The sequence below is a fragment of the Antechinus flavipes genome, chromosome 2 (assembly GCF_016432865.1).
Source record: "Antechinus flavipes isolate AdamAnt ecotype Samford, QLD, Australia chromosome 2, AdamAnt_v2, whole genome shotgun sequence".
Taxonomy (NCBI): domain Eukaryota; kingdom Metazoa; phylum Chordata; class Mammalia; order Dasyuromorphia; family Dasyuridae; genus Antechinus; species Antechinus flavipes.
This window is the reverse complement of record NC_067399.1, coordinates 619,077,516-619,104,456: the sequence shown is the minus strand read 5'-3', so window position 1 is coordinate 619,104,456 and position 26,941 is coordinate 619,077,516. Positions and strand designations below refer to the sequence as shown.

The 26,941-nt window shown below is 39.0% G+C and overlaps 1 protein-coding gene and 1 long non-coding RNA gene across 6 annotated transcripts in view; one reads left to right on the top strand and one right to left on the bottom strand.

The window, feature by feature from the left end:
- Positions 1–26,941, bottom strand: part of ARHGAP22 (Rho GTPase activating protein 22) — a 402,535-nt gene that overhangs the window by 293,420 nt on the left and 82,174 nt on the right. For all 4 annotated transcript variants that reach the window (XM_051981883.1, XM_051981885.1, XM_051981884.1 and 1 more), the window contains exon 2: positions 15,007–15,206. In XM_051981883.1, coding sequence (XP_051837843.1) covers positions 15,007–15,206 — 200 coding nt within the window. The remainder of the gene's footprint in view (positions 1–15,006; positions 15,207–26,941) is intronic.
- The window catches only part of LOC127551810 (uncharacterized), a 103,400-nt gene that overhangs the window by 62,023 nt on the left and 14,436 nt on the right, over positions 1–26,941 (top strand). The window contains exon 1 of one of the 2 annotated variants that reach the window (XR_007951177.1): positions 14,897–14,988. The exons of the other annotated variant lie outside the window; for it this stretch is intronic. This is a non-coding gene — a long non-coding RNA (uncharacterized LOC127551810). Of the gene's footprint in view, positions 1–14,896; positions 14,989–26,941 lie in introns of those variants that run through there. 2 annotated transcript variants of the gene reach the window in all.

The following is a 26,941-nucleotide window of genomic DNA, read 5'->3' as shown; positions in this document are numbered from 1 at the left end:
CCGTCTCTGTCATTCTCTTTCTCTCTATCTCTCATTCTCTCTCTGCGTGTGTCTTTTTCTCTCTGTCTCTCTCTCTCATTCTCTCTCTCTCTCTCTCTCTCATTCTCTCTCTTTCTGTCTGTCTCTTTCTCCTCTCTTTCCCTCTGTGTCTCTTTCTGTGTCTCTCTCTGTGTCTCTGTGTCTCTGTCTCTGTCTCTCTCTCTCTCTCTCTCTCTCTCTCTTCTCTCTCTCTCTCTCTTTCTCTCCCTCTCTCTGTCTCTGTCTCTGTCTCTGTCTCTCTCTCTCTCTCTCTCTCTCTCTCACACACACACACACACACACACACACACACACACATTTGCTTTTACAAATCACCCTGGTCTTACAGCTGAACAGAGCCCAATCACTCCATTCTGTCCTTACATAGAAACTGTTTCCTTTATGTCTTTCTACACCCAGGAGCTAACAAAGTCAGTGCTTAATAAACATCATTGGTTGGCTGGCTAGAATTGTAGACTTCTAACTGGAAGGGACCTTAGAGGTCGTTTAACCTGGGATCGGGATTGTGGCACAGTCTGGAATTTCTTTGGCTTTGGGAGCATCCTACCAATGTAAATCAGCCCCTTCTCTACCACCTACAATCTGGGAGATTTGCCTAGAACACTGAAACGTTAATAGTCTTGCATTTATAAAGCTCTTTAAAGTTTACAAGTCACTGTATTTATTTTTTCTCATTTAATCTTTACAGTGCCCTAGGGAAATAAGTTCAGTGACATGCCCAGGATCATACAGTCAAGTATGTATCAGAGGCAGGACCAGCTTTCTAGTCCAGTACTGGACACTGCCTACAAACTCATGTGCCTGAAAGATTATCTCCAGATAACCTGTGATTGATGTCTGAGCGACAGGGGTATGATTGTATTGTTTAGTCCCCTTCAGTCATGTCCAGCTCTTCCATCTTCTTGCACAGAAGAGGAGCTGAGGCAGGTAGGGTTAAGAGACTTGTGCAAGGTCACACAGCTAGTAAAAGTCTGAGGTTGAATTTGAACTCGGGTCTCCTTGTCTCCAGGCTTCTCATTCTGTGTGCCACGACCCCACTTGGCTGCCCTGAGAGTGTGATAGCTATCCTTGATTTTTCTCAAAGACTTGGAAGAAGAGTTAGACTTGTTCTGTTTGGTTTCAAAGGGCAGAACCAGGGAAAATTAGTGGAATCTGCAAAGAGCCAAGCATAATGTCAGGAGAAATCTCCAACCAATTAGAGGTATCCCAAGGTGGAATGGGCTGCTTTGAAAGATGGTGAATTGCTCCTTCATTGGAGGTTTTCAAACAGCAGACATTTCAAACAGAAGCAACAATAATAATAGCTTCTAGTATATGCATTTTTCAAATTATTAGTGTCTTAGAGCATTTTTTTTAGATAATCTGAAGACACATAGATACTAAGTGATGTGTCTGAGGCAAGATTTGAACTCAGCTCCTCCTGACTCTAGATCCAATGCTCTATCCATTGAGCCACCTACCTGCCTTGGAGCATCTTAAAAAAAAATAGCTATAGATAGCTTAGATTTCTTCCTTAGGAAAGTACCTATCCATATCATTTGACCATAATGGCTCCTATTTTCATAAATTTCTGTCAGGTCCTTATATATCTTAGAAATTAGACTCTTAACAGAGATATTCACTGAAAAACAGTCACCTGCTTCTCTTTTAATTTTATCTGCATTGGTTTTGTGTTTTTTAAATTGTAATTGTATTCAACTAAAATTGTCCACTTTACCTTTTCTGATACTTTCCATTCCTTGTTTGGTGGGTTTTCTCTAGCCTTAAATCTGAGAAGTCATTTCTTCCTTGTTCCTTTAACGTTTTTATTGTAATCTTTATGTCTAAGTCATTTAGCCATTTAGAGCTTATGTTGGCAAATGGTGTGAGATATTGGTATAGATACAGGTTCTGTATCTAAACCGAGTTCCAGTTTCCTTAGTGATTTTTGTTGAAGAGTGAGTTCTTGTTCAGTGGCTGGGATATCTCAGGCTAATCAAAAACTAGAAATTTTTATTAATGATTAGAATTATTAAACAAGTCACAACATGGTGTGGTGAGTGTGACCCTTGGCAAGCCACTTTGTTTTTGGCCCCGGCTTTTCCTCTATAAAGGAGTATTTGGAGCTGGACATCCTCTCTTCTCTACCTCTAAAGGTATGGTCTCATCATCCTATTTAGTTGATAGTGAAGTTGCCACCTCCTCATCTGGAAGTTTTCCTATAGACCTTGTCCCATTACCTTATAAGAATGATGGAGAAGAGATTCATGTTTTGGGTGTGATAGGAAGACATAGTGGAGTCAGGATGTACTAAATTTACTTCTATTAACTACATGACCATAGGTCATGTCCATATCATGTCCACTAACTGTGAGTATAACCTAAAGTCTGTCCCAAACACTCTTTTCCCTTCCAGGGGTTCTCAAACTTTTCAAATAGGGGGCCAGTTCACTGTCTCTCAGGCTGTGGAGGGCCGGACTATAGTAAAAACACAAACTTTGTTTTGTGGGCCTTTAAATAAAGAAACTTCCTAGCCCTGGGTGAGGGGATAGTCGTCCTCAGCTGCTGCATCTGGTCCACGGGCTGTAGTTTGAGGACCCCTGCCACCCTCTGTGGGTAATCTCATTGGCCCTTTTGGGTTAACTATAATCTCCATGCAAATGATCCTTCACCTATATAAATACACATGTGTATGTATTGCATGCATACATATATCAATATATATACATATTTATGAAGAAGCTTCAATCAAAAAATATTGCACCACTGCAACACAATTTCAGCCCTCCTGAGTCACCTTAATCAAATCCCCAGCTTCCATAAGAAACTGAATTTTCATTCTCTCCCTTACAGGTGAATGTGATTGATCATTGCCTATTCCCTACCCTGGGCCTCTACCAGCTGTCTCCATTCTGGCTGGCGTGCACCTTCTTGTAAGGGATGGGTCAGAATTACCTTCCAGAGACCCATTCTGGGGACCTCCGATGTACCTCCTGGCTTCCAGCTGTCCTTTCCCTATCACTGTCAGTCACTGAGTTTTCCTTCTTAATTAAGGTGGGTGAATCTCATTCCACTGTGGGATCCCTTCTGCTTATCTTTCATGAGCCAGAGTCTAAAAACTAATGGAGGTTTTTATGGTTTTAAAAGGGGAGAAAATAGCTTTAAGCCAACAGGAAACACATTTTCCTGGAGGTGATTGGGATCTAGATTCTTGACTTGCTTCCATTTGATGGGACCACACTGTTTAAGCATTTTCTCCCTTCCATCCATCTCCCTTCCCACACCCCTTCTAGCTCATTTTCCTGGACCAAGCATGACAAATAAAGTTAAAAGAACAATAACAAAATTAGGATTCCTGCCAGTGCTCACATTTGGGTCTTAAACACCCACCTTCCATTCATAACAATAGCTTATGTTTATGTAGTACTTGGAAGTTTGCTGAATGGCACAGTACATAGAGAGCTGGTTTGAGGGTCAGAAAACCTGGAAAGGGAATTTCTTCAATGGACATACCAATGAAATAATAAGTCTAGTTCTTAAAAAAAGAATGCTGCAGAGTCTTTCCCATCCATTATTTTAATGAAACCTCAAACCCTTGTAAGGTAGGTATTTCAAGTATTCTAATTCTCATTTTATAAATGAAGGAATAGCAATGACACACTCATTGTCAGCCAACTCATAAATGTCAGAGGCAGTATATTTTAACCCATGTTTTTCTGACTCCAGGCCTAATACTCTACCCATTATGTCATGTCATCTCTGTTTATCAGAATAAGTGAGTGAAAAATATTGATTAAAATCATCCTGGGTGCCAGACATAGTATTATTTCTGGGTATTCAAATATAAAAAGAGGGATTAGTCTTCATTCTAATGTCAACACATATAATAGGGGAGTAATAATAAGAGAAGTAATTCTTGATCTGCATAGTTACAAAAATGGTGAGATGGGGATGATAAGGGATCACATGGTGACAGGAGAGTCCAGTCCTGGAAAATGAGGGACAGCTCTCATTTCTTTCCAGTTCCATGACTCACTCCACTTCTATCAGAATTGGGGTATTGGTCACAAGGAAGGTTGCTGAACAGGTAGGTGTTTGAAGGAGCCTGATGTTCCCCATATGAACTGATGCAGAGAGAAATGAGCAGAAATAGGAGATTAATTTGGCCAATGACGACTTTTAAGACTTAGCAACTGTGATCAGTGCAATGATGGCTATGACTGCAGAGGAATGATAATGAAAGTACACTACTAACCTTCTGAGAGGGAGGTGATAAACTCAAGATGCAGACGGAGCTCTTCCTTCTGAACATGGCCAGTGTAGGAATTTGTTTTGTTTAACTGAGTAAGTGAATGTTATGAAGGCTTTGTTTTTCCTTATTTTTTTCCAGGAGGGGAGTAGGAGGGAGAGAAAAATAAATGCTTGTTAAATGTAATCAAAATTTTAAAACAAAAAAAAATTCTCAAAGGGTGAAAATAGCAATGACAGCTTGGATTTCCATAGCACTTTAAGATTTGCAAAGCATTTTTACATGTGTTTTCTTATTTGTTCTTCATAATAACCATGATTAGTAGATACTACAATTATCCTGAGTTTATAGATGAGGAAAATAAGTTTGTGAGAGGTTAAATGAGTTATCTAGGGTGACAAGATTAATAAGGGTCTGAGGGAGAATTTGAACTCAGGTCTTCCAGGTTCCAAGCCCTGAGTTCTGTCCATTGTACCATCCCATTGAAAACAATGTCATAGTTTGTCTTTTTCTTACTTTCCATTGGCATACTGAAAAGGATTTTAGTTCATTCATGTATTTATTTATTTATTTTGGTCAATGTATGGAGAGCTAGGTTTTGGGCATGGTTAATTCCATTTATTAGATGAAGTTAATGATAGTATGTCAATGGTACTAATGAAAGGAACCGGAGAAGAGACTCAAGGGAAACTTGATAGATATCTTTAAGTGTTTAAATGGCCATCAAATGAAGATGTGGGCAGCAAGGTGGTACCAGAGTGTACAGAGCATAGGCCCTGGAGTTAGGAAAACCCATTTTCCTGAGTTCAAATTTAACCACATTAGGTGTATGACCCTGGATAAGTCACTTTACCTTCTGCCTCAGTTCACTAATCTGTTAAATGAGCTAGAGAAGGAAAACAAACAAATCAGTATAGCATCTTTGTCAAGAAAACCCCAAATGGGCTCACAGAGATTCAGACATGGCTGAAAAATTATTCAATGGAAATATATAAAGGCCAGGATGGCCGGGAGAGCTCCCTATTTCATAAGTTTGGCAAGATATAAGGCAAAGAGATTTATTAATGTAGGGCAGAGAGGAGTTTAACAGGAGAAATGTCTTTATTCTTTACATTTTTGTCCTCCCCTGCCCCCTTCATATTTTAGTTCTGGAATTTACTCCCAGGTTTAGTGTGGAGTATCTGGTAATCAGCTATGCAAATCATAGCTTGAATCCCTATCAGAACAGCATTCTTTACACAGACAAGTCACAAATTGAACAACAATGCATTAAGATATAAAAATAATATAAATAACAAAATAGAAATTATGCAATAGATCTGTTCCCCAGATAAATGGATACATTCTCCTTCAGGTTCCATGGGGACTATAATCTAATCTCTTGTTATTCTTCAAAGTATATTGGGGAGAAATTTCAACACATCTCCCAGTTAGTTTAAAAAAGAAAAAGGTTATAATTCAGAACCTTCTATACCTCATAGAAACCTGGGGACTCTCAAGAACAGGTCCCTGGAGATTTGGATAGTTGTCCTGTCTCTGCCTTTGAGGTAATCAGGATTTCTCAGAGACATGGTGACATACCACCCTCCCATCTCTCCGCTCATATGTGAGTTCCAACTTGCCTCCTCATTACTACTAATTCCTCCTCTTCATCAACTCCATTTTTTTTAATCCTACAAGACTTCCCCATCAGAGTCCCAAACTTGTGACACTGATGGAAAGCATCCTGATAAATGAAATCCAGGAAATTGTTTCTGAGGAGTTATGCTGTCTGGGGGATAAAGAGCAAAAGTATTACCCCCATTTCTCAGATGAAGAAATAAAGATACAAAATAGAGACTTGCTCAGGCTCTCATTATGGGTAATGGAGTTCAGGAGACTCCAACCTACCATGTTCACTATTACAAAAACATGTGTCTCGAATCCAGCCTTTGTAGAGAGGTCCCCAAGCATTATTACCATGATTTAAGACCTTGAGAGATGGGAGAAGTTAGAGCCTGGTACCTGACATTGAGAACACAGGAGACTGTTATCCGGTAGTCCTAGGACATGTATAGACCCCAACCTAGAATGGATTCTAGAGAGAAAGCTAGTTCTGGGAGTAGCCCAGGAAGAACCAGCTATTTTAGTAATCTGGTTGGCCTGGGGGATGGGAAGAAAGGGATTGATGATGTACATCAACAGGTACAGCACAAGGCAAGAGGGAGGTGCTATTATAGATGAAGGAACTAAACTTAGGTTAAATGACTTGTCTAGGGTCGTATTCCTAATGAGTGATTTGTTCTCAAATCTTCCTGACTTAAAGCCCAACTTTTTTTAATCTACTATACCATCCACCTGCCTCGAGAGGATAATTCTGTTTCTCTGGGAAGAAGAAGCAAGTGTGTAGGAATAGAGACTTTATCAGGCTCATGAACAGCTTTTCTAAGGCAAGGACCATAAAAAGGATTGAATAGGTCCACTGCAAGGAGTTCCCTTGTCCAAAAAGCTTAACTGAGGGCTAGCAAAAGCAGATACAGGAAGACTGAGATACCCTTAGCAAGAATTACTTAGTAAGAATTTTCAATTAATCAAAAAGTATTTACCAGACTCTGCATAATCACAGTGGGAATGACTTGGGTTAGCTTGGTAAAGTGGATGGAGGATCAGTCTGTGTTTAAATCCTGATTCTAACATATGTTGGCTGTGTTATTCTGGGTAAGTCACTCAACCACTGAATGGCTCAGACAGCTCTCTTAAGACCATAAGATAAAGCAAAGTTAAAGCTCCTGACTTTCATGCATAAAGGAATTTCCACACTGGAGAGTCCCCACACTGGTCAAATCACAAATTCAGACAAAAATAACGTGTGTGTATATTTAAAATTCTTTAAGGTTCTTTATAACAATCCTGGGAGATAAATATGACTCACATTTTTCAAATGAGGAAACTGATACAAAGAAGTTAACCAGTTTTCTCAAGGTCACACAGCTGGTGTCTGCCTTGAAAATAAGAACTCGGGCTTTCTGACCCTAAAGCCAGAACACCCATAGCCCCACCCCACTGAATTCTGAGGAAAAGCCCTGGAAGAGGGAAGTCAAGGGAAAGACAGAAGGTTATTCTACTCCACATACCTTCTCCCTCAAAAAAAGAGACCCAGTCCCCTGTAGTTAGTACTTAGTGTAAGTAATAATCTACAAAGACCTTTGCAAATTGCAAACTTGGACATTTTCTATTATTTCATCCCTGTTTTCTTTCTTTAGTTCTGTTTCCTCTGTGATGTTCTGTCTGGGAGAGAAGGGGAAAGAAAAGGCAAAGGGAATGAGGAAGAAATCTGCATTTTCTTCCACAGGGGATGGACAGAGAAGTGGCGGCTGAAAAAACTCAGATGACACTATTAAGTTGGACAGGCTGGTGCCCCAGAGGTGGGAGCAGTGGGCAGGTTGCAAGAAGCACTGCTGGGTCCATTCTGCAGGCTCTAACTTGTAGCCCCACAGCAGCCTACCCAAGACGCAATTCTTATATTAAGCTAAAAACCTGCCTCCTAGAAGTCCTGAAATTGTCTGGCTCTGACTGCTGAAATTACAAGATTCTTCTACAAGTAGTTGGTGACATCTGTTATGTTTCTCTGATTTGTCTTCATTAGGCTTAGGGTCCAAGCTCCTTCAAGTGTTCCTCATTGTAATATAGTTTTGAGACTCTACTTGACTATCTTGTTCTTAGTCCTTTGGATGAGTTTTACTTTGTCAATGATGCTTTTTTGAGGCACTGGGAATGGGATACACTATTCCAGATGTGAACTGAGCCAGGTAGACTACGGTGGGATTGCTGCTTTAAGTTTCACTTTATTTTCAGCCATTTTCTGAAATAATCATATACTAAATATAGGGACAAAGAAAAATACTTAAGTAGGATTGTACATACAAAAAAGAGCCAGGTTAGCTGGCCATCCACACCAGAAGTTTAAAAGAGCTCCCTATCCAACAGTGACTGGTAAAGGTTTAACAACCACCTTTTGGGGGAAATATGTACATATAACTCACTTTTTTTCCCTCTTTCTTCCATATAATTCACTTTTAAGCTTAATTTGCATTACTAATGTTTTCTCCTTCATTGTTTTAAGTCTAGACCATCAACAACTCAAGACAATAAGCCATGATTTGTAACATTTGCTGATTTCTGAGGTATAAAAATGCTCACACTGAAAACATAACAATTGGCTCACTTACAGGTTCCAGCCAGCTCTAACACACCCTTTCCCTTATCCTACTCTTTAGTAGCAATGAGGACCAGAGATTGCCCCTCTCACTGTGTAGCTCTAGATCAGGAGTTCTTGACTCTGTGTGTGTACATATATAAGGGTGTATGTGTTGAGCTTGAGAAAGGGGAACGCAAAAATTTGGGGTCACAGACCCGTGTCGCCAGGTATCTCAAAAGAATTTGCAGGTTGGAACCCACCTCCTTAGCCAAGAGGCAGCGTTTTATTGTAATTCTGAGGCAAGTTTCTCGAATCATTTTTACCACCATTTCCCTAATGCCTGACACACAGCAGGTATTTAATAAGTACATATTGAGTAGACAAAATAACAAATCAATGACTGAAACAAAACTAATGGACTAAGGAAAACTGAATTGTAAGGAAATTTAGCAGAGAAACAGAGGTAAGGAGAGTCATTTATTCAGCTTCTATCATTGATATACTAATTCTATGGGTCATAAGTAGGAAGGAATTTGGTTCATTGACCAAATTATTAATGACCAAATTATCAGTGCAATGAATTGAAGAGTGGTCTTATTCACTGTTGTCTCAGGAGTTTGATCTGTGGGACTACCTGGAGATCAGAAGCTATCTGACTAACAATCAGACAGATTGGGTGTGGGAGCTTTCTGAAACAGACTCCAAAACCAGAAAATCTAGAATCACTGACTTATTGCCAGAACTGAAGCCCCCCTAAAATCAGGGGACCACAAAATCTTATTACATCATATCTGCATGTGTAAGAATCTGGTAAAATCTATAAACCCTCCCTCAGAATAAAGTTTTTAAATGCATAAAATAAAATACATAGGATTTTAAAGGGAACCATTCATATGACATATAGTAATCAGTTTTTTTTTTTTTTTTTTTTAAGTTCATGGATCCCAGGTTAGGAACTTTTGCTCTAGTCCCTGACATGATCTTCTCTTGCATTGGCTTGTTTTTTAGAATCATTATTTGCATTTTCTAACAATGTCTTTTGCTACTTGGCCCCAGGAATAACCTGCTTACCTGGCTTACTATTTTCTAATCCAGACAATACTTCTCACTACAGGTTCCCCAGACTATTTCCTGGCTTGGATTTGGGAACCTTGTATTGCAACAGAAATGATCTTTATTCTTAATTCATCAAAGCTGATTTAAGACAAAGAAAATGCCAGCTACCTTTGGTCTTATCCTAAGGCTTGATCCAATAGAACAGGGCACATACATTGTTCCTGTAAGCCTTCCAGAAAAAGGTAGAATTAACTTCATTAGGTAGAAATCATTATTTTTACTCTGGCTTTTTTCTAATAGAATCATTCCTATATTGAGATGCCTTAGAAAGCAAGTTTCTTGAATCATTTTTATCACCATGTCCCTAATGCCTGACACACAGGCGGTATTTAATAAGTATATATTGAGTAGACAAAATAACAAATGAATGACTGAAACAAAACTAACGGACTAAGCAAGACAGAATACATTATCATGAAAAAATAAATTAGACAATAGGTAAGGCTAATGGCATAGATCACCCGGCATGTTGTAGTCAATTAATAAATGCTCACTGATTGACTGATTAGTTAGTATTCAATTAGGTGGCAGGACCTTTTAGTTGTTCAAGGAATGGAGACATTTTCCATGCAGGTGCTCTAAATTCCCAGAGCAGGGAAAAAAATAAGCACAGCTCTTCATTTATTAAATAGATTTCAATTCCATCTGAAGACAGTAATGAAATCTGGCCTCTTGGAAAGAGCTATAGGGACAGGCAATCAACTATTCCTTTTATAAAGTCCCTCCTCTCTCTTGCCAGGTAATGGCATGCAAGTCACTTGTCCTTTCCATATTTCAGATCTCCCATCTCAGAAACAGAGTTTGATATAATGGCTCTTGTCATCTGCTGACCTTTCTCACTATGGAGATGACAAAGTCAACATAAAATGGACTTTGGAGATGAAGTCTAGTCTATAGACAGAGTTATTACACTCATTTATCATCCTTTCTAAGAAGCTAGCAGAACGACCAGACCTACTTCCTTCTGACAATTACAACTGCTAACACAGGCCTTCTGATGGGAAGATTCCAACCACATGGATATTTTTAGTTATTGTGAACAGCAATCACTGTAAATTTTTCCAGGAACCAGACATCTAGAATTAGTCCATTACAAGTAATTATGTGCAATTATGTAGAAATTAGGTTTGTTTTCCACCAGCAAAGCTGCAGGACCGAGAGTGCATATCATAAAGTAATGGGATTAATTTGACAAATAACAGCCCTCAAATCCTGACACTATTTAGTGATCCAGCAATAACAGTGTTGCTTTGCCAGGAAGAGGAAACCATGATACTTCTAGACAAGGTCACTTGCCCTGTACCGAGAACATCCATCTAGAATAAAACTCTAAATCCATCCCAATGATACCACCTTACTTGTAAGCAGAATTTTACAGAGCAAATCCAGATATCCCATCCCATCTGATCTCTTCTTTTCATTTTTGGTAAAATAGATAGGAATAGGGTTCTCATGCCCATTTCATAGATGTGAAAAGCAAGGCAAGACTTATAAGTATTAAAAGACATCACCAAGGTCCCAGGGCTAAGCTAATGGCAGAGCTGGAATGAGAAGTGAGGGATTTTTCCTTTACTTTGAATACCTAGAACTCATTTGTGGAGATCCTACGAGGACCAAGATAATAAGACAATCAGATTCTAGATTTAGAAATGGAAATTCCCTGAAAGATATGGTTTACACCTTTGATTTGCAAATAAAAAGATTGAGCTTAGAGACTTGCCAAGGTCACACATGGTGAATGGCAGATCTGGAATCAGAATTCGAGTCATTCCACTCCAAGCTTAGGGATATATTTACAATATTTTGGCTGACTGTTAGAGTTCAGAGATACTAATCTGAGCATCCCTATTTTAGAAATGAAGAATCTCAGAGATTCAGAAATGAAGATGCTCAAAGAAGGTCTAGTCTATAATTGATAAATCACTAAATTGATGGTCTAAAATTTTAATCAAGGTCTCCTGAGTACAGGTATAACAGTATTTTTACAAAAATCACACTGTAATCCCAGCTGCTCAAAGAAAGCTTCATGGACAATATTTAAATAAAATGTATTGAATTTTTATTTGGCATTTATAATTATGGATAAAGACGTGAGTACGTGTGCTCTTGTAACCAGCAGTTGGCCTTCATTAGTGATATGTCATATGAACTAATTACTTGCATAATATGAAAAAGCATGATGAAAAGTGGAGGAAATCGGTCAAGTATCAGACTATATATTGATCTTTAAGTATTACTAAAAAGTGGAAAATAACTGACGTGCAGCTCTTGATGATGTGGAAAAAAGCATGAATCTCCAAATCTTGAATAGTTATCTGGGATCTCCTTTCTCTGGGTCAATGATTCTCAAAGTTTAGTCAGAACACCCTAAGACCCTTTCAAGGAATCTGAGAGATCAAATCTATTTTCATAATAATATTAAGATATTTTGATTTCTTTTATTCTTTTAAAATTAATTTATAAAATAAAACAAGCACTTTTATAATATAGTATAATTAAAAAGATGATTGCACATGAAACTGCATATCTATTATGTACAACCTACTATTCTTTTTAAATACATAACAAAACTATCATGTAAGTTTCTTTTCTTCCCTTACTTTCTGCCTCAGAAATAGTTACCATTAAGCACCAATATATATGTATATCTGTAGATATACACACACACATGCATATGTATATATATGCAAAAACATTCTACACATACTTCTACATGTCAATTATTTCTCTGGATGCAGATAGCATCTTCTTTCATATATCCTTTGTACTTAATTTGGGTATTTTTAATAATCAAAATGACTTAGTTGCTCAAAGTTGTTCTTAAATCAATTTTAATTTCTAATAGATAAATAACAATAGATATAATCAACATCCACAAAAGCTCTTGGAGGGGCAATGTAGACAGTGGAAAGAGATGGGATGGATTCAAATACTGTCTCTGGTTGGATATCCTTAGGCAAGTATCTGAGTCTCAGCATCCTCATCTGTAAAATGGGAATAATATTACTTGTACTACCTATCTCATTGGGTTGTGGAGAGGATCAAATGAGAAAAAGTATGTATTTGCAAGCTTTTAAGTTTCTTCTACTGCATATAATGCCAGATACAGATTTATTTGCCAATATGATCTCAGGCAAATTATTGAAATCTAGACAGTTGGACTGGATCATTTCCAAGATCTTTTCTGGCCCTAAATTTTATGGACCTGTCGATAATATTCCATTATGTTTTATTGGTGAAAGGCAGCATAACGTAGTGCATAGAAAGCTAGCCTCAGAGTCTGGAAGACCTAGATTCAAGTCCCACTTTTGAAACATACTGACAGCTTGACCCTGGGCTATTCTAAGTGTCCCAGATAACTCGCTATTCCCATAAATTACAGAGCAGTTATTGATTGCTATTGGTAGAGGAAAATTCAAGATCAACTCTCACTGGAGACACTTAGAAATTAAATAATTTACTCCGGATCCCCCTACTGTCTGCTCATCTATAAAATGGGGATTATTGTGAGGATAAAATGAAATAAGATTTATAAAAGTACTTTGGAAACCTTAAAGAACTATGTAAATGTGAGATGTTATTTCTTTCTATCATACTGAAAAAAATTGCTGGTCTGGTAAATTTTTTCGTTATACAAATAAACATTTTAATTATTTGATATAATCATATGCTATCTATTTTATTATATAAATAAATGTAATTTATTAATGCATTTTGTTGGAATGAACAATGTATTGAAATAGCCTGCATTATTAATAATAAATGTACTTAGTGGAATATGCAGTGAATGAAAGTCACTTTGAAAAGTCACTCATCTTTTGCTAATTGGTCAATGACTTGACTACTCCTGGCAGAGAAGCAAACCCACGGTAGGTCCTTTTAAAAAATTTTTTTCCCCTCTCACTAGGAATAGTTTTTCTTGTGCTAAGTGATATCATAGTCAGAAATATATCCTTAGGTGGGATATTAAAGTCCTTTAGGAAAATCTCCTCCCTCTACCACACAGCTTTGGGGAAAACACAGTGATATTAAGATATTAATTAGTGATGAAGACTTTTTTAAAAAAGACAATTTAATACCAATTCATCATTCATCATTGGTTCAATGTGTCCCAAGACCTCAGCAGATTAACAACAATCAGGCATATATTCATGGCATGAATGAAACACTAGATGCCAAAACCCAAATTAAAATCCAACAGACAAAACATTTAAGAAAACTTTTCATAATCATGCTGCTCTACTATTTGTTTATCTCTTCTCCTTCCTGTTTTTTCTAACACTATGTGGCCCTTCTGAAGACTAGTTTTCAAATACTCACAGTAGAGGAAGTCACCTCCCTTCTCCTCCCTTGCTCTTTTATTTCTTCTTCTCCCCTTCCCTCCCGTTTTCCAGTTCTCCTTTCCCTTCTCCCTCCCTTGTTCTCCATTTCTTTTTCCTCCCCTCTCCTCCCTTCCTCTCCCTTCCCCCTTTTTCCTTTTCTTTCTCCTTCTCTCCCTCCCTTTTCCATCCCCTCCCTTGTTTTCCTTTTTTCTCTTCCCTTTCCCTCCCCTCTCTTTTTCTCCTTTCCCTTCTCCTCCCCTCCCTTCCGTTGTCTTTCTCCTCTCCCCTAGTCTTCCTCCCCTCCCTTTTTCTCCTTTCCCTTTTCCTCTCCTGCCCTCCCTTCCCTTGTCTTCCTTCTCTCCCCTCCGCTGTTCTCCTTTTCTTTCTCCTCCCTTCTGTTGTCTTCCTCACCTCCCTTCCGTGGTCTTCCTTCCCTCTCTTGTTCTCCTTTCCTTCCCTTGTCTTTCTCCCCTCCCTTCCCTTGTCTTTCTCCCCTCCCTTTCCTTGTCTTCCTCCCCTCCCTTGTCTTCCTCCCTTCCCTTTCCTTCCCTTCCCTTGTCTTCCTCCATCCCCTTCCCTTCTCTTCCCTTCCCTTCTCTTCCTCCCCTCCCCTTCTCTCTTCTCCCTTGCTCTCCTTCTTTCTCCTTACTTCCCTTGTCTTCCTCCCCTCCCTTTCTCTCCTCTCCCTTGCTCTCCTTCTTTCTCCTTGCCTCCCCTCCCTTCCTTTGTTTTCCTCCCCTCCCTTCCATTGTCTGCCCCCTCCCATCCATTGTCTTCTTCCCTCCCCTTTTTTTCCTCCCCTCCCCTCGTTCTCTTTCCCTTCTTCTCCATTCCCTTCCCTTGTCTTTCTCTCCTCCCCTTCTTTCCTCTTCTTGTTCTCCTTTTCTTTCCTCTTGCCTCCCCTCCCCTTCCCTTGTCTTCTTCCCCTCCCCTCCCCTTTCTTCCCCTTTCCTCCCCTTTTTTCCCCTTCCCCTCCCCTCTTCTCCTGTCCCCCCTACTTAAATATGTGCTGAGAAACACTTTCAGCACCGGCAGGAAGATGGTGAGACTTGCCAGGGTTCCCGGCTGCCTGTGCTCTGGGCCGTCCCTGCAGTTCCGCCTCCGCGGTAAATCCGCCTTCTCACCTGTGGTTTGGTTTCTTCCTCATCCTTGTAATAAAAGAGCTGGTCCCCGCGTAACACGAACCAGCGCTGCTGCCAGTTTTTCATTATGCTCCTCTGTTTCTTAAGCCAGCCGGACTTCAACGCCCGCTCCGACAGGATGGGGGAAGCTGGCCGGGCCGGGGGTCCGCTTTGCTCTCCCATCACCAGACTTTTTGACCGGGCTAGAAAACAAGAGCATACACCTGTGTGACGAGGGACGCTTATTATTTTTAAGTCATATCCACCTTGTCAAGGCTGCCCTAGGAGAGGGACCCATTTTTTACTAAAGATGAGCAATGTTTCCCTATTAATCCTCGACTGCTTTGGCTTAGGGTGGAGTTGTCGGAAGGTTAGACCAGTGGAGCGAAAACTATTGGACAAGAATATTATTTTAGCCCAGTCTTAGCGATGGACAGATCACGTTCTGTTTGTCACCCGGGGATCAGTACTTCTAAGGTCATTGAGGCTCATGCGAGATAATTAACAGGCCATGATTTATTATATTTTTGACCATAGAAACCTACCCTCTATTAAGTCAAGGGTGTCTTTTCATCTATACCAGAGAGCAAGACCCACAGGGATGAAATTTGGAGGACAGAATTGAATTAAAATTAACATTTACAATGCTATTAACATTTAACATAATAACGTATTCTTGGAGGGGACACATCATGATTATGTAGCTTCCTGAACATCATAGTCCAAAATTGTCAGGAAAAGTTTTATGATCTCATGACGTGTGTTGGAAAACAGGTTTCTTGTGACTTTGAGAGTCAACATCATGCATGAATGGAGGACAAGGAAAAAGGAGCCCCATTCTCAGTTAATTTCCCTTCAACTATTGTTCTTCTGATCAATATTGTTGGTTCTGAACATAGTTGTAACTGCTATAGTGTTGACTTCCCTTTGTGGACTAGACATCTTGACTGGGCTAGAAAACAAGAACATATACACCTATATATAATAAGGAGGGCTTCTAAGTCATACCCACCTTGTCATTTTTATCAAAGATAAACAATATTTCCTTATTAATCCTCTAGTGTTTTGACTTAGGGTGGAGTTGTTGGAAGGTGATGCCAGTGGATTCTCCCTTAGATTTGGGGATTGAGAAATGCCATTGCTAGATCTTACAGTTTTGGATAGCAGCCTTTCATTTCTATTCTCCAATTAAGCTTTCACAACTAAAAATTCATTCTTATAAGTTACGCCATTATTGTCCACAGTGGTGTCTTGTAAAATGCAAATCCCCCATGGGGTAGCATATCAAACCATTAACACTTCAGTTTGAATTAGTTTATGAAAAAATAGCAAAGCAATCATTTGGAAGTCTAAAGAGTTTTTAACTTTATGTCCATGAATTTGTTTTCTTTAAAAATATTTTTGTGATATTTCAATATAATTACTTTCCTTTGTTTACCCGATGACTTTAATTTTTTGGAATTAAGGTTTTATTCTGAGAAGGCTTTTATAGGATTCACACAATGGTGCAAGGAGTCCATGACAACACACACAAAATTTGTTGAGAATCCTTGTGAGTTGAGGACAGGTAAATTTTGGTTCAGGATATAACAAGAGAAGTTTGGCTCAGTTCTTCAGATGGCCGCAGCGGGATGCCAGAATGAAAGTGAGTGTGGTTAACTAGAATGTCGTGAGAATATAATATTTAGTGAGAGGGGAATGAGGAGATAGAAGATAGTAGAGAGGTTCCAAGAAAGGAAGAGTTGTTTTGATGTGATTCTAGACTGCTTAGGCATAAAACACAGAATAAATTTGTGCTTTCTAAACATGTTAAAACCACTTTCCCTTCAAGTATTGTCTTTTTGACTATGTAACTATAATTGCTATAGTATCGACTTCCCTTTATGTCCCATTCACCTACAGATTCTCCTCTAGGCTTAGGGCCAAGAAACAACGCCATTGCTGGACTTTACAATTTGGATTAGCAGCCTTTCATTTCTATTCCCCAATTAGGGCCACATTTGTTAAATAGCAACCAAACCAACCCCGTCAATGGAGTTAGGACTTTTCATCCTAAAATTGTACATCAGTCAGATCCGTCAGGCCATTGTTGGTTACTTTAAGCAGTAAGTGGATTTTTTAAGATGACCTGAGCACCTTTGTGAATGGATTCTTTTTCTATACACAGAAATACCTTTCATGATAGTAATACATCTGTCTAGTTATGAAGTTTCCTGTCTTCATCTAGGTCTTGGAGGATCTCTTGAGGCTATGACCATAGGAACATAATGGTTCTCCTTTTTTCTTCCACTCCTTCTCCATTTATGTTTTGTGGCCTCCATCTACATTGTAGAAAGTCCTTACAATAGCAATTCACTCTTAGGCCTGGTTTTGTTTCTGGTTTTGTTTTGTTTCATTTTTTTCCTGAACTAAACAGAAACTACTTTACAGAACAGTGAGGATTATGTGGGCTTAAACTATTTATGGACCAGGCAAACATAAGTACCTTGGGTAGATATGAAGGCCATTGATTCGCTTTAGAGACAATCCATTGGTCTCAATCTCTCTGTCCATCTCCCTTACTTCAAGGTCCTTTTGCATACTCTACTTCCCCATCCACTTCCCAGCCTCCAAACTCTAGCTTGAAATGACATTTATGAAGCACTTTTCACTTTAAAATTTTTTAAAAATAATATCTTTTTATTTTCAAAATATATGCAAAGGTAATTTTCAATATTCACCCCTGCAAAACATTGTGTTCTAGTTTTTTCTCTCTCCCTTTCTTCCATCCCCCTCCTCTAGACAGCAAGTAATCCATTATAGATTAAACGTGCAATTCTTCTAAACATATTTCCACATTTACCATACTTTGCACTTTTCAATGTAGTTTGTTATTTCACTGAATTCTTCAAATATAAATATTTCCTTATTTGCTCTTCATCCTCCTCTGAACCAAACTCTCTATCCGTTCAAACTGAACTGATTTTGGAACTCCTGACTTGTTCTTTATCTTAATATTCTTTAAGTTGAATGGACAAATGAGTGAATGAAAATCATTTATTAAGTGCTTTTTTTATACCCTGGGCACTGTGATAAAGGTTGGGGAATCAAATACAAAATCTAGACAGTGACTCACCTCAGGGTGCTTACTCTCTAATGGGACAAATATATAAAGGAAAGGGTTTCATTTTGGAAAGTAGATTCATAGAAGAGAGCATTAAAAGTTATTTCCAAGAGAAAGGTCAATCAATTAATTAATCAGCATTAATTCAGTACCTCCTATGTTGCACACACTTTACTAAAAATTGCTAAGTGCTCCATACTGAGCTCTTCATTGGTTTCAAGAAGGGAGGGGGGAAGTCTTTATTTGCTATCAACATTGAATTTAGAATTAGAAAAATCTGATTTTAAATTCTGCCTCATATTACAGATAAATCACTTGATATTAGTTTCACGATAGGTAAAATATGTGTATATAAGCATATATTTAATATAAATAGCAATATGTTTTATATATAAATAACTCACTGCAGGTAAGTCATTTGACATTAGTTTCAAGATAGGTAAAATATGCATATATAAGCATACATTTAATATAAAAAGCAATGTATATTTTATATAACTTTATATATAAATAATGCATGTTTATGTAAAAAGTAATATATATTTTATATAAATTTATATCAACATATTTTATATAAATATATCAATATTTTGTTTTATATATATCAATATATATTTTACATAATTATATATAAACTGCAATATATTTTATATAAAGTGATACAAATAAATATATTTATGTATGTTTATATGCATATATATACACGTATACATACACACGTATGGCAGTGAATAGAGCACTAAGACTCATCTTCCTGAGTTCAAATCTAGCTTTAGACACTTAGTACTGTGTGTTCCTGGGTGAGTCACTTAACTTGTTTTCCTCATTTTTCTCATCTGTAAAATGAGTTGGAAAAGGAAATGGCAAACCACTTCACCATCTGCCAAGAACACTGCAAATGGAATCATAGAAAGTGAAAAATGACTGAACAACAGTACAGGGATGATCATACCATCTACCCCTACAGGACTATTGTGAGAACCAGGTGAGATAATGTACATCAAAGTGCTTTGCCAGCCTTAGAAGAAGTATTCTATGAAAGAAACTGTCATGAAGAATCAGAGATTTGATCGCAGCTCAGACCCCGAGACTCCAAAGCCACTGGCTCTCCACTTTGCTGCTGCACTGCCACTCTGGTCATTCAGGTATCACTCCCCCTTAACACATCATGAGCTCAGAGGGTGGAGCACTTAGCAGTTTTTAGTAAAGCGTGTGCAACTTAGGAGGTATTGAATTGATGCTGATTAATTAATTGATTGACCTTTCTCCTGGAAATGACTTTCAATGCTTTCTCCTATGGATCTACTTTCCAAACTGAAATCAAAACTTTCTCCAGTTTCCAGTGCCCCCCAAGGTTTAATACTTTCTCACTCACTCCTGACACTCTATTGACACTCCCAGGGTTCCTCAAACTGTTTAAATAGGGGACCAGTTCACTGTCTCTCAGGCTGCTGGAGGGCCGGACTATAGTAAAAACAAAAACTTTGTTTTGTGGGCCTTTAAATAAAGAAACTTCATAGCCCTGGGTGAGGGGGATAATGGTCCTCAGCTGCCGCATCTCGCCTACGGGCTCGCCTGCTTGAGTCTATCCCTTTCCACTCTTGTCCCATTTTAGTCTGAGCTGAGCTTATAATATTTAGGTGATGCTTTGAACTTAAAAAATATTCCCCCAATAATCTATAAAGCTTTGCAATTTCCAATGTACTTTCCAGTCCATAATTTCACTGGATTCCTCAAATATGTTTGTTTTAGAAGTATTGGGTGAAATGCAAGTCTCAGTAGCCCCAAGAGAGGGAAGAAATGCAAGTTCAGGAGGAGATAAATTTATCTCTTGAGTAGGATGGGGCTGCACTTAAGAACGGTTTCTATATTAATGAATGGCATTCTGAAAGGCCCTTCCTTTGTGCCTGGAAGGCCCATCAAAGCATTTACCAGCTCATTTGGGCCCTAAAAATATTTAACCCTGATCAGCAGTTGATCAAGACAGATCTGCTTAATTTCCTCTCAACATTTCCCAGTTTGAGTTTTGGGGAATGGGATTCAGGGCTGTTCTATTTTCTGTTAGCTCTTCCTCCTGCATCTGTGAAAGCCATATGCCTCTGGCCCATGGACTGGGGCCTCTCATCCAATCCAAACAATCTTAATGTTTCTTGAAATGTTGTTGAAATCTTCTCTCCCACCAGAGCTGCATCTCGGGGGAGAGAGGAGCATCTGAGTCATCCCACCTGTATTTCTGTTGCAATAGTGGGGAGTGTACGGCAGTCCCCAAAAGAGAATAACAAGAACAGGGAGAGAGAGAGTCCCCAAAGTTAACTTCTGCAGCTGTGTCCTTCTTGTTCTGGCCACCCTGCTTGGGGCCCTGACTTTACAGAGACCTATGTCTCCTGCCTGTTGGATCTTTGGGGAACAGGAAGAAGGGGCAGGGGGAGAGCCAGTTCTCCCCAGAAACTGCCCTATGATCTGGTATCACAGGGCTCTATTCTGCCTGCTCCCAAGAGTCTGTCCAAAGCTGTTTCTGTCTCTGAATGTCCAGCACAATGGCTGGTATGTAGTAGATATTTAAATGTTTGTTATTTGAGTAATGCCTCTTGGGGCTCACTATACTGGAAAAGCAAAATCTAATCAGAAGGCAAGCAAAGACATTATAATTATATAAGTTATCATAACAGTTCCTACTGGAAGAGAGGAAACACATTTATTATACGCCCGGCATTGTGCTAAGGACTTTTGATTCTCAAAACAACTTGGGAGGTAGGAGCTATTATTATCTCCATTTTATAATTGAGGAAACTGAGACAAAAAAGAGGCTCAATGACTGGTCTAGACTCACAGATTCAGCTACAAAGGCTGTATTAGGGCAGTAGGCCAGCTGACCAGCTAGCTAACCACTGAGTCACCGTAGTGAAGGAGGGCAAGCAAAGAGAAATATGGGCAAATTATCATAATAATCACCATCGTGAGGCAATGGCTAGATAGAGGGCTAGTCAAGGAGCCAGAGAGACTCAGATTCAAATTCTATTAATTCAAATTCTAAACTTCTTGCATTTTGGACCTTTTTCATTCCTCCTAACCCAGCTCTGTGCCTGGGGCACGCAGCAAGTGCTGAATAAACTATGTTGATTGATTGATAGTGATGGAGGAGTCTATGGGGAGGATGGGCTAGTCACCGAAAATGTATACTGGAGTGTAGGCTGAGAAAAGCTAGCCAGAAGGGTAGGGGGTGTAGAGTGAATTATGGATGGGCCTGGGCCTGGGTCTCCCGCACAGCTGCTAGAATTTTAACAAAAGCTTCATTGCCATCACTATTTTAGTAGGCAAAAAGGTTGGAGTTGGGGAAGGCCGGGAGCTGTGGTCAATTGGCCTCTTAGGGACCCTTGGTCTAGATTCTAGAAGAATCAGTGTAGACAGCTCTTCTACCCTAGTTACTGCTATCGACTTGTATTGAGTGAACAAGTCAGACAGTTAAGTTGTTTATTTAATTGAACAACCAGGACCTGCCTCTGACACAGAAACAGGACAGTTTAGAAGGCTGGACCTGTACTGGAATCCTGCTTCTGTCAATTCCTAGCTACATAATCTTCAGCTTTTATTTTATTTTATTTTATTTTATTTTATTTTATTTTTACCTTACTTAACCTCTGTGGGGCTCAGTTTCCTCATTTATAAAACAGAAAATCCTATCAACCCATTTCAATAGCTGAAGAATATTTTTTAGAAAACAGATTGTGAAGAATCCTGCCAAGTGTTACATTGCAAAAACACATTTTTCCCTTTAAAAATTTCCAGAACCCTATATGGGGCTATTAATTGCTTCAGAATTAATTGTCTCAGGCTCCAAGGCCCTCCCAACTATAAGCTCTTATAACTTTGAACACAATTTCTCCCAGAACAGTGGATTGTCTGATGATTGAGTACCAAATACATATATTTTGAATAGGAAAGAACTTCAGAGGATTTCTCGTCCTACCCGTTAACAAGAGAAAAACTCAGAAAGATAAAATGTCCCATAATTATATCTATCTATTATCTGTTTATCTATCCATCTCTCTCGCTCCATCTATCTATGCATCTATTTATCTATCTTTCTGTTCATCTTTCTATCCATCTATCTATTTATCTATCCATCTGTCTATGTGTCTATCCACCCATCCATCCATCCATTTATCTATCTGTCTGTATGTCTGTCTCTTCATCTATCCATCTGTTCATTTGTCTGTCTAACCATCTGTTCATGTTTGTCTGTCTGTCCATGTCTCTCTCTCTTCATCTGTTCATCTATCTATCTATTTATCTGTCTAGCTATCCATTCATTCATCCATCCGTCCATCCATCTATTTACCTATCTATAGATCTATCTATATGTATGACATATATGTATATATATAATTATGTCAGCATCATTAGCATTTATACACTGCTTTAAAGTAATACAAAGCATTATATATATATATATATATACATATATACATATATATATATAAATGTGTATGTGTATCTTTTATCTTTTGATACAACCCTGGAAGGCAGGTGCTATTATTATTCTTATTTTACAGATGAGGAGGAAGCACATAGGTGACTTGGCCAGTGTCATGCATCTAGTAAATGCCTGAGGGAAGATTTTAATTTAGCCATTAGTTCTGTACTGGTTCCCACAAGAGTTAATCAGAACAAGGAGAGGATCCCCATTGCTGTTTTCTGCAGCTGCTTCCTCCTTACTCTATCCTGGTCACCTGCTCTGGAGCTAGTCCTTATGGACTCCAAATCAGCCCCTGTGGGGTCTTTCCATATATAACCTTGGGGAATAGAGAGAAGGAGCAGTGGGGGATATGTCTCCCCGGAAGCTGCCCTGTGATCTGGCATCATGGGAATCTAGTCCACCTACTTCAAAGGCTAAACCTAGGAATGACCTATTTCTTACCCTGCCTTTTAGTGCCTGGTGCATAGTAGGCATTTAAATATTTGTTATTTAGCTGAGTGAGCATGGACTTACTAGGAAGGAAAAGTAAAATCTAATCAATAAGGTAGGATTTTAACTGTCAGAAATAGTGGAACAGCGGACTTCGGTTCCTAACATGCTCTTTCCATGTCAGAATACCGACTCTCTAAATCTACTTCCTCCCTTCTCTTTGATCTCCAAAAGATTTTTTAAACATGTGCTGTTTTAACTTTTGTCTCCTTGTCTCCTGGATTTAAGTCTCCCTTGTCCACTGGATGGTTAACTTTCTTCCTATGCCACCTAATAGAATACCAGGCACATTAGTATCTGGTGCCCCAAAATTAAGCAAACTTTTTAATGAGGATAGAACTCAGTGTGGTCTTGAGATCTCCTGAATCTGTGTCAATAACTAAGTCTACCAGCGTGGAGCTCCTTACACAGGTCGCTAAACTTGTAATATTTTAAGAGGGACCAGGGGTCATTGATCTGTAGGCTATCAGGGCACTGGAAATATAGAGATCCTGTCTTCTACTAGAGGATGCCTTGGGCAAGAGAACAGGTCTGTTCCAGAGCCACCTCCAGTCATCTTGATCCATACCTGGCCACTGACCCAGATGGTTCCAGAGGGGAAGGTGAGGCTTGTCCAGGCCTCCCTCACTGAAATCCAATTCACGTGTATATGGCTTCATTTCCTGGCGGTCCCTTCTTTGAGAATGGAGGACAAACAGCAGCAACAACAGAAGAAATAATAACAACTTTATCAAGACAGGTAGCCCTTGAGGGCACAGATCTGGCTCCTTTGGGGGGACCCTATATCATCTTGCATCTGTTTCCATTGTGTCTGAGAGGGGAATTGACTATCTCAAAACAGTTCCTGAGCAGAACCACAGAACCATAGCATTTTAGAGTGGGGAGAGAGTGTGTGCTTATATCTTCCAAATTGATTTAACATTTACAAAATGGATCAAATGGGCATTACTTATGAAAGAAATGAGCTCTATGAAAGAAAGGAAAACTACTGTCACTGTTATTATTTATTAATAAACATTTTTCCTGTCCTAAGCACATCCTCTTAATCAATTATTTCACTTCTGTAAATATTTAAACAAAGAACTCCTATCAACCTTCATCTACATCCTAGAATTTGAAAGTTGATACTTTGATGATGATTTTTTTGGGAAAAAAGCAAAGGGAGCCTGAGGTTCAGCACGGATGTCTTCGGGAGAGGAGGATGCCTTTTCTAGAGCAATGGGACTTTGCCTCAGGGTGCTGACATCCACACGAAATTCTTTTTCACAGAAGCCCATCACATCCCTGTTCCTCATGGTCATATGATCTTGGATTTGGGAATTTAAGGAACTTACAAGAACGTCTGTTCCAAAGCTCTCATTTCATAGATTAGGATTTTGAAGTTCAGAAAACACAAATATCTAAGGTCACAGAGATAGAGTAGTAGGAGCAGAGCCCAGACTGGAACCCAGATTCCCAAGTTCCACATCCTCTCCAGGTCATGCTGTAGCTGGGTGTAATCCTCGCTGGTCCTGAATACCTTCATTGTTAAGCAAACTATCCACATTACAATCCCCACATTCCCCATTTCTGAACTGTTTTGGATGAAATACATGATTGGGAGATAGGCAGAGAATGGAAAATAGAAAAATAGATCGATAGATCAATAGGTAGAAAGATAGATGAATGAATGAATAAATGGAATGGGTGAGCAGATAGATGAATAGATGTAGCATTTATTGAGTGCTTTTTATGTGTCAGGTGCTGTTTTGAATGCTGAGTATACAAAAACAAAAGCACATGGAGCAAGACCATCCCTACCTTCAAGGGGCTTATGTTCTAAAGAGTGGAAGAAAAAGTATAAAATGGGGATAATGGTAAAGTACAATGAGTAGAAATGGAGATGAAGCAGTAGGAAGTAGCACGGAGCCCCAATTCCCAAGGAGATAAAGCAAAAATGTTACTAGGTGATAAGTGGATAGAATTCTAGATTGGGGATCTAAAAGACTTGAGTGTAATTTCCTGACTCAGACACATAATACCTTGTGACTGTGGCAAGCCATTAACTTTTTTGAGCCTCAGTTTTCCTGTCTGTAAAATGGGGACAAATAATAGCAGCTGCTTAAAGGACTTGTTATAAAATAAAATGAACAAATGTACCATATTTTGCAAATGTAAAGGTGTTCTATTAATGCTAATTATGATTATTAACCAGGTTAATACTTATAAGCATAGGCCAAGTGATTCTGTCCCAGGATGATTCTCCCATATAGCTCTTGATAGTGGGACACAGAAACATCTTAAGGTAGGTCTAATTCAGGTAAGAAGTAGGATGACTGTTTATCATAGAAATTATATATCGATTCATTAAAAAAGTGAATGTTTTGTATGAAGGAGATCCCTCTTTCCCATACTCAAGATATTTATGTAGTCTTTTCTTCTTCTTCTTCTTCTTCTTCTTCTTCTTCTTCTTCTTTTCTTCTTCTTCTTCTTCTTCTTCTTCTTCTTCTTCTTCTTCCTTCTTCTTCTTGTTCTTCCTTCTTCCTTCTTCTTCTATTTCTTCTCCTCCTCCTCCTCCTCCTCCTCTTCCTCCTCCTCCTCCTTCTTCTCCTCCTCCTCCTCCTCCTCTATCCTCCTCCTTCTTCTTCTTCTTCTTCTCTTCCTCCTCCTCTTCTCCTCCTCCTCCTCCTCCTCCTCCTCCTCCTCCTCCTCCTCCTCCTCCTCCTCCTTCTCTTTCTTCTCCTCATTCCTTTTCCTCCTCCTCCTTTTCCTCTTCTTCTTCCTCCTTCTCCTCCTCCTCCCTCCTCTTTCTTCTTTCCTTTTTTGACTTTGGCACTCAGGGAAGCTGCTTGACCTGCGTGCACTGAAGGTACAGTAGAGGACAGGTGGGAGTGGCAGAGCTGAGTAGTAATTTGCTATAGGGATTCTCTCAATCTCATCTTGGATCTTGATGGATTCTATAATACCAGGGGCTCACATTTGGTTCTTCTTAGCTGTTGTGCTAGTGTTATAGTGCACTTGGCTTCCCTTGAAAAGTGTGGATCTTATTCCAGGATACTGGAGGAAGGCATAGAAAGGCTCTGCTTCCCATTAGATCCAAGATGGTGTGAGAATAGCAACCCACGAACACAAATGGAAGGATCATCCTCAATGATGCTAAAAGTAGAAGAGAAAGGGAAAAAAGTAGAGAGAGAGAAAGGGGGCAGATCCCTTGTGGGAGACAGAAAGATGCCTTAACCTGAAAATTATTTCCCTGCAAATTTTCTCTCCACTTCTTTTCTGGTGACTGGGTAGTGATTCAGGGATTCAGTGGAGAAGAAGATGTATTCTCTAACTATCTTCAATGAGGAGGGTGAGCCTGCTTTTGTAAAGGGCTTGAAAAGTTTAAAGTGACATATAATTTTCAGTGACTTTAATTTTCTTTGATATTCATTTTGATTAGGTTTCTTCTGGGTAAAAATATTGGTGAGAAATATACAGTGAGATAGATATTTCTGAACTCAAAAAGCTCTCAGGACTAGGGTCCTTCTTAGGGATGTCTATAAAAGACATAGATTGTAAATGACCAAGCAGGGTCCTTGAGGAAGGGTACACACATGTATATATGTACACATGCACACATGTGTGCACATATATGTATATGTGTGAAAATATGTTTTTATATATTTCATATATAAGGGCTTCTTAAACTTTTTCACTTAAACTTCTTTTTGCTCAAGAAATTTTTACATGACTGAGTATATAAAAACAGAACATTTACTGCTAATAAATCATAATTTCATAATTCTCACATTCAGTTACGAGACCCCATATGGAGGAGCTGTGATCCACAGTTTAAGAAACTTTGACTTATATAGCATATCTAACATGAGAACATAATTATATTTATA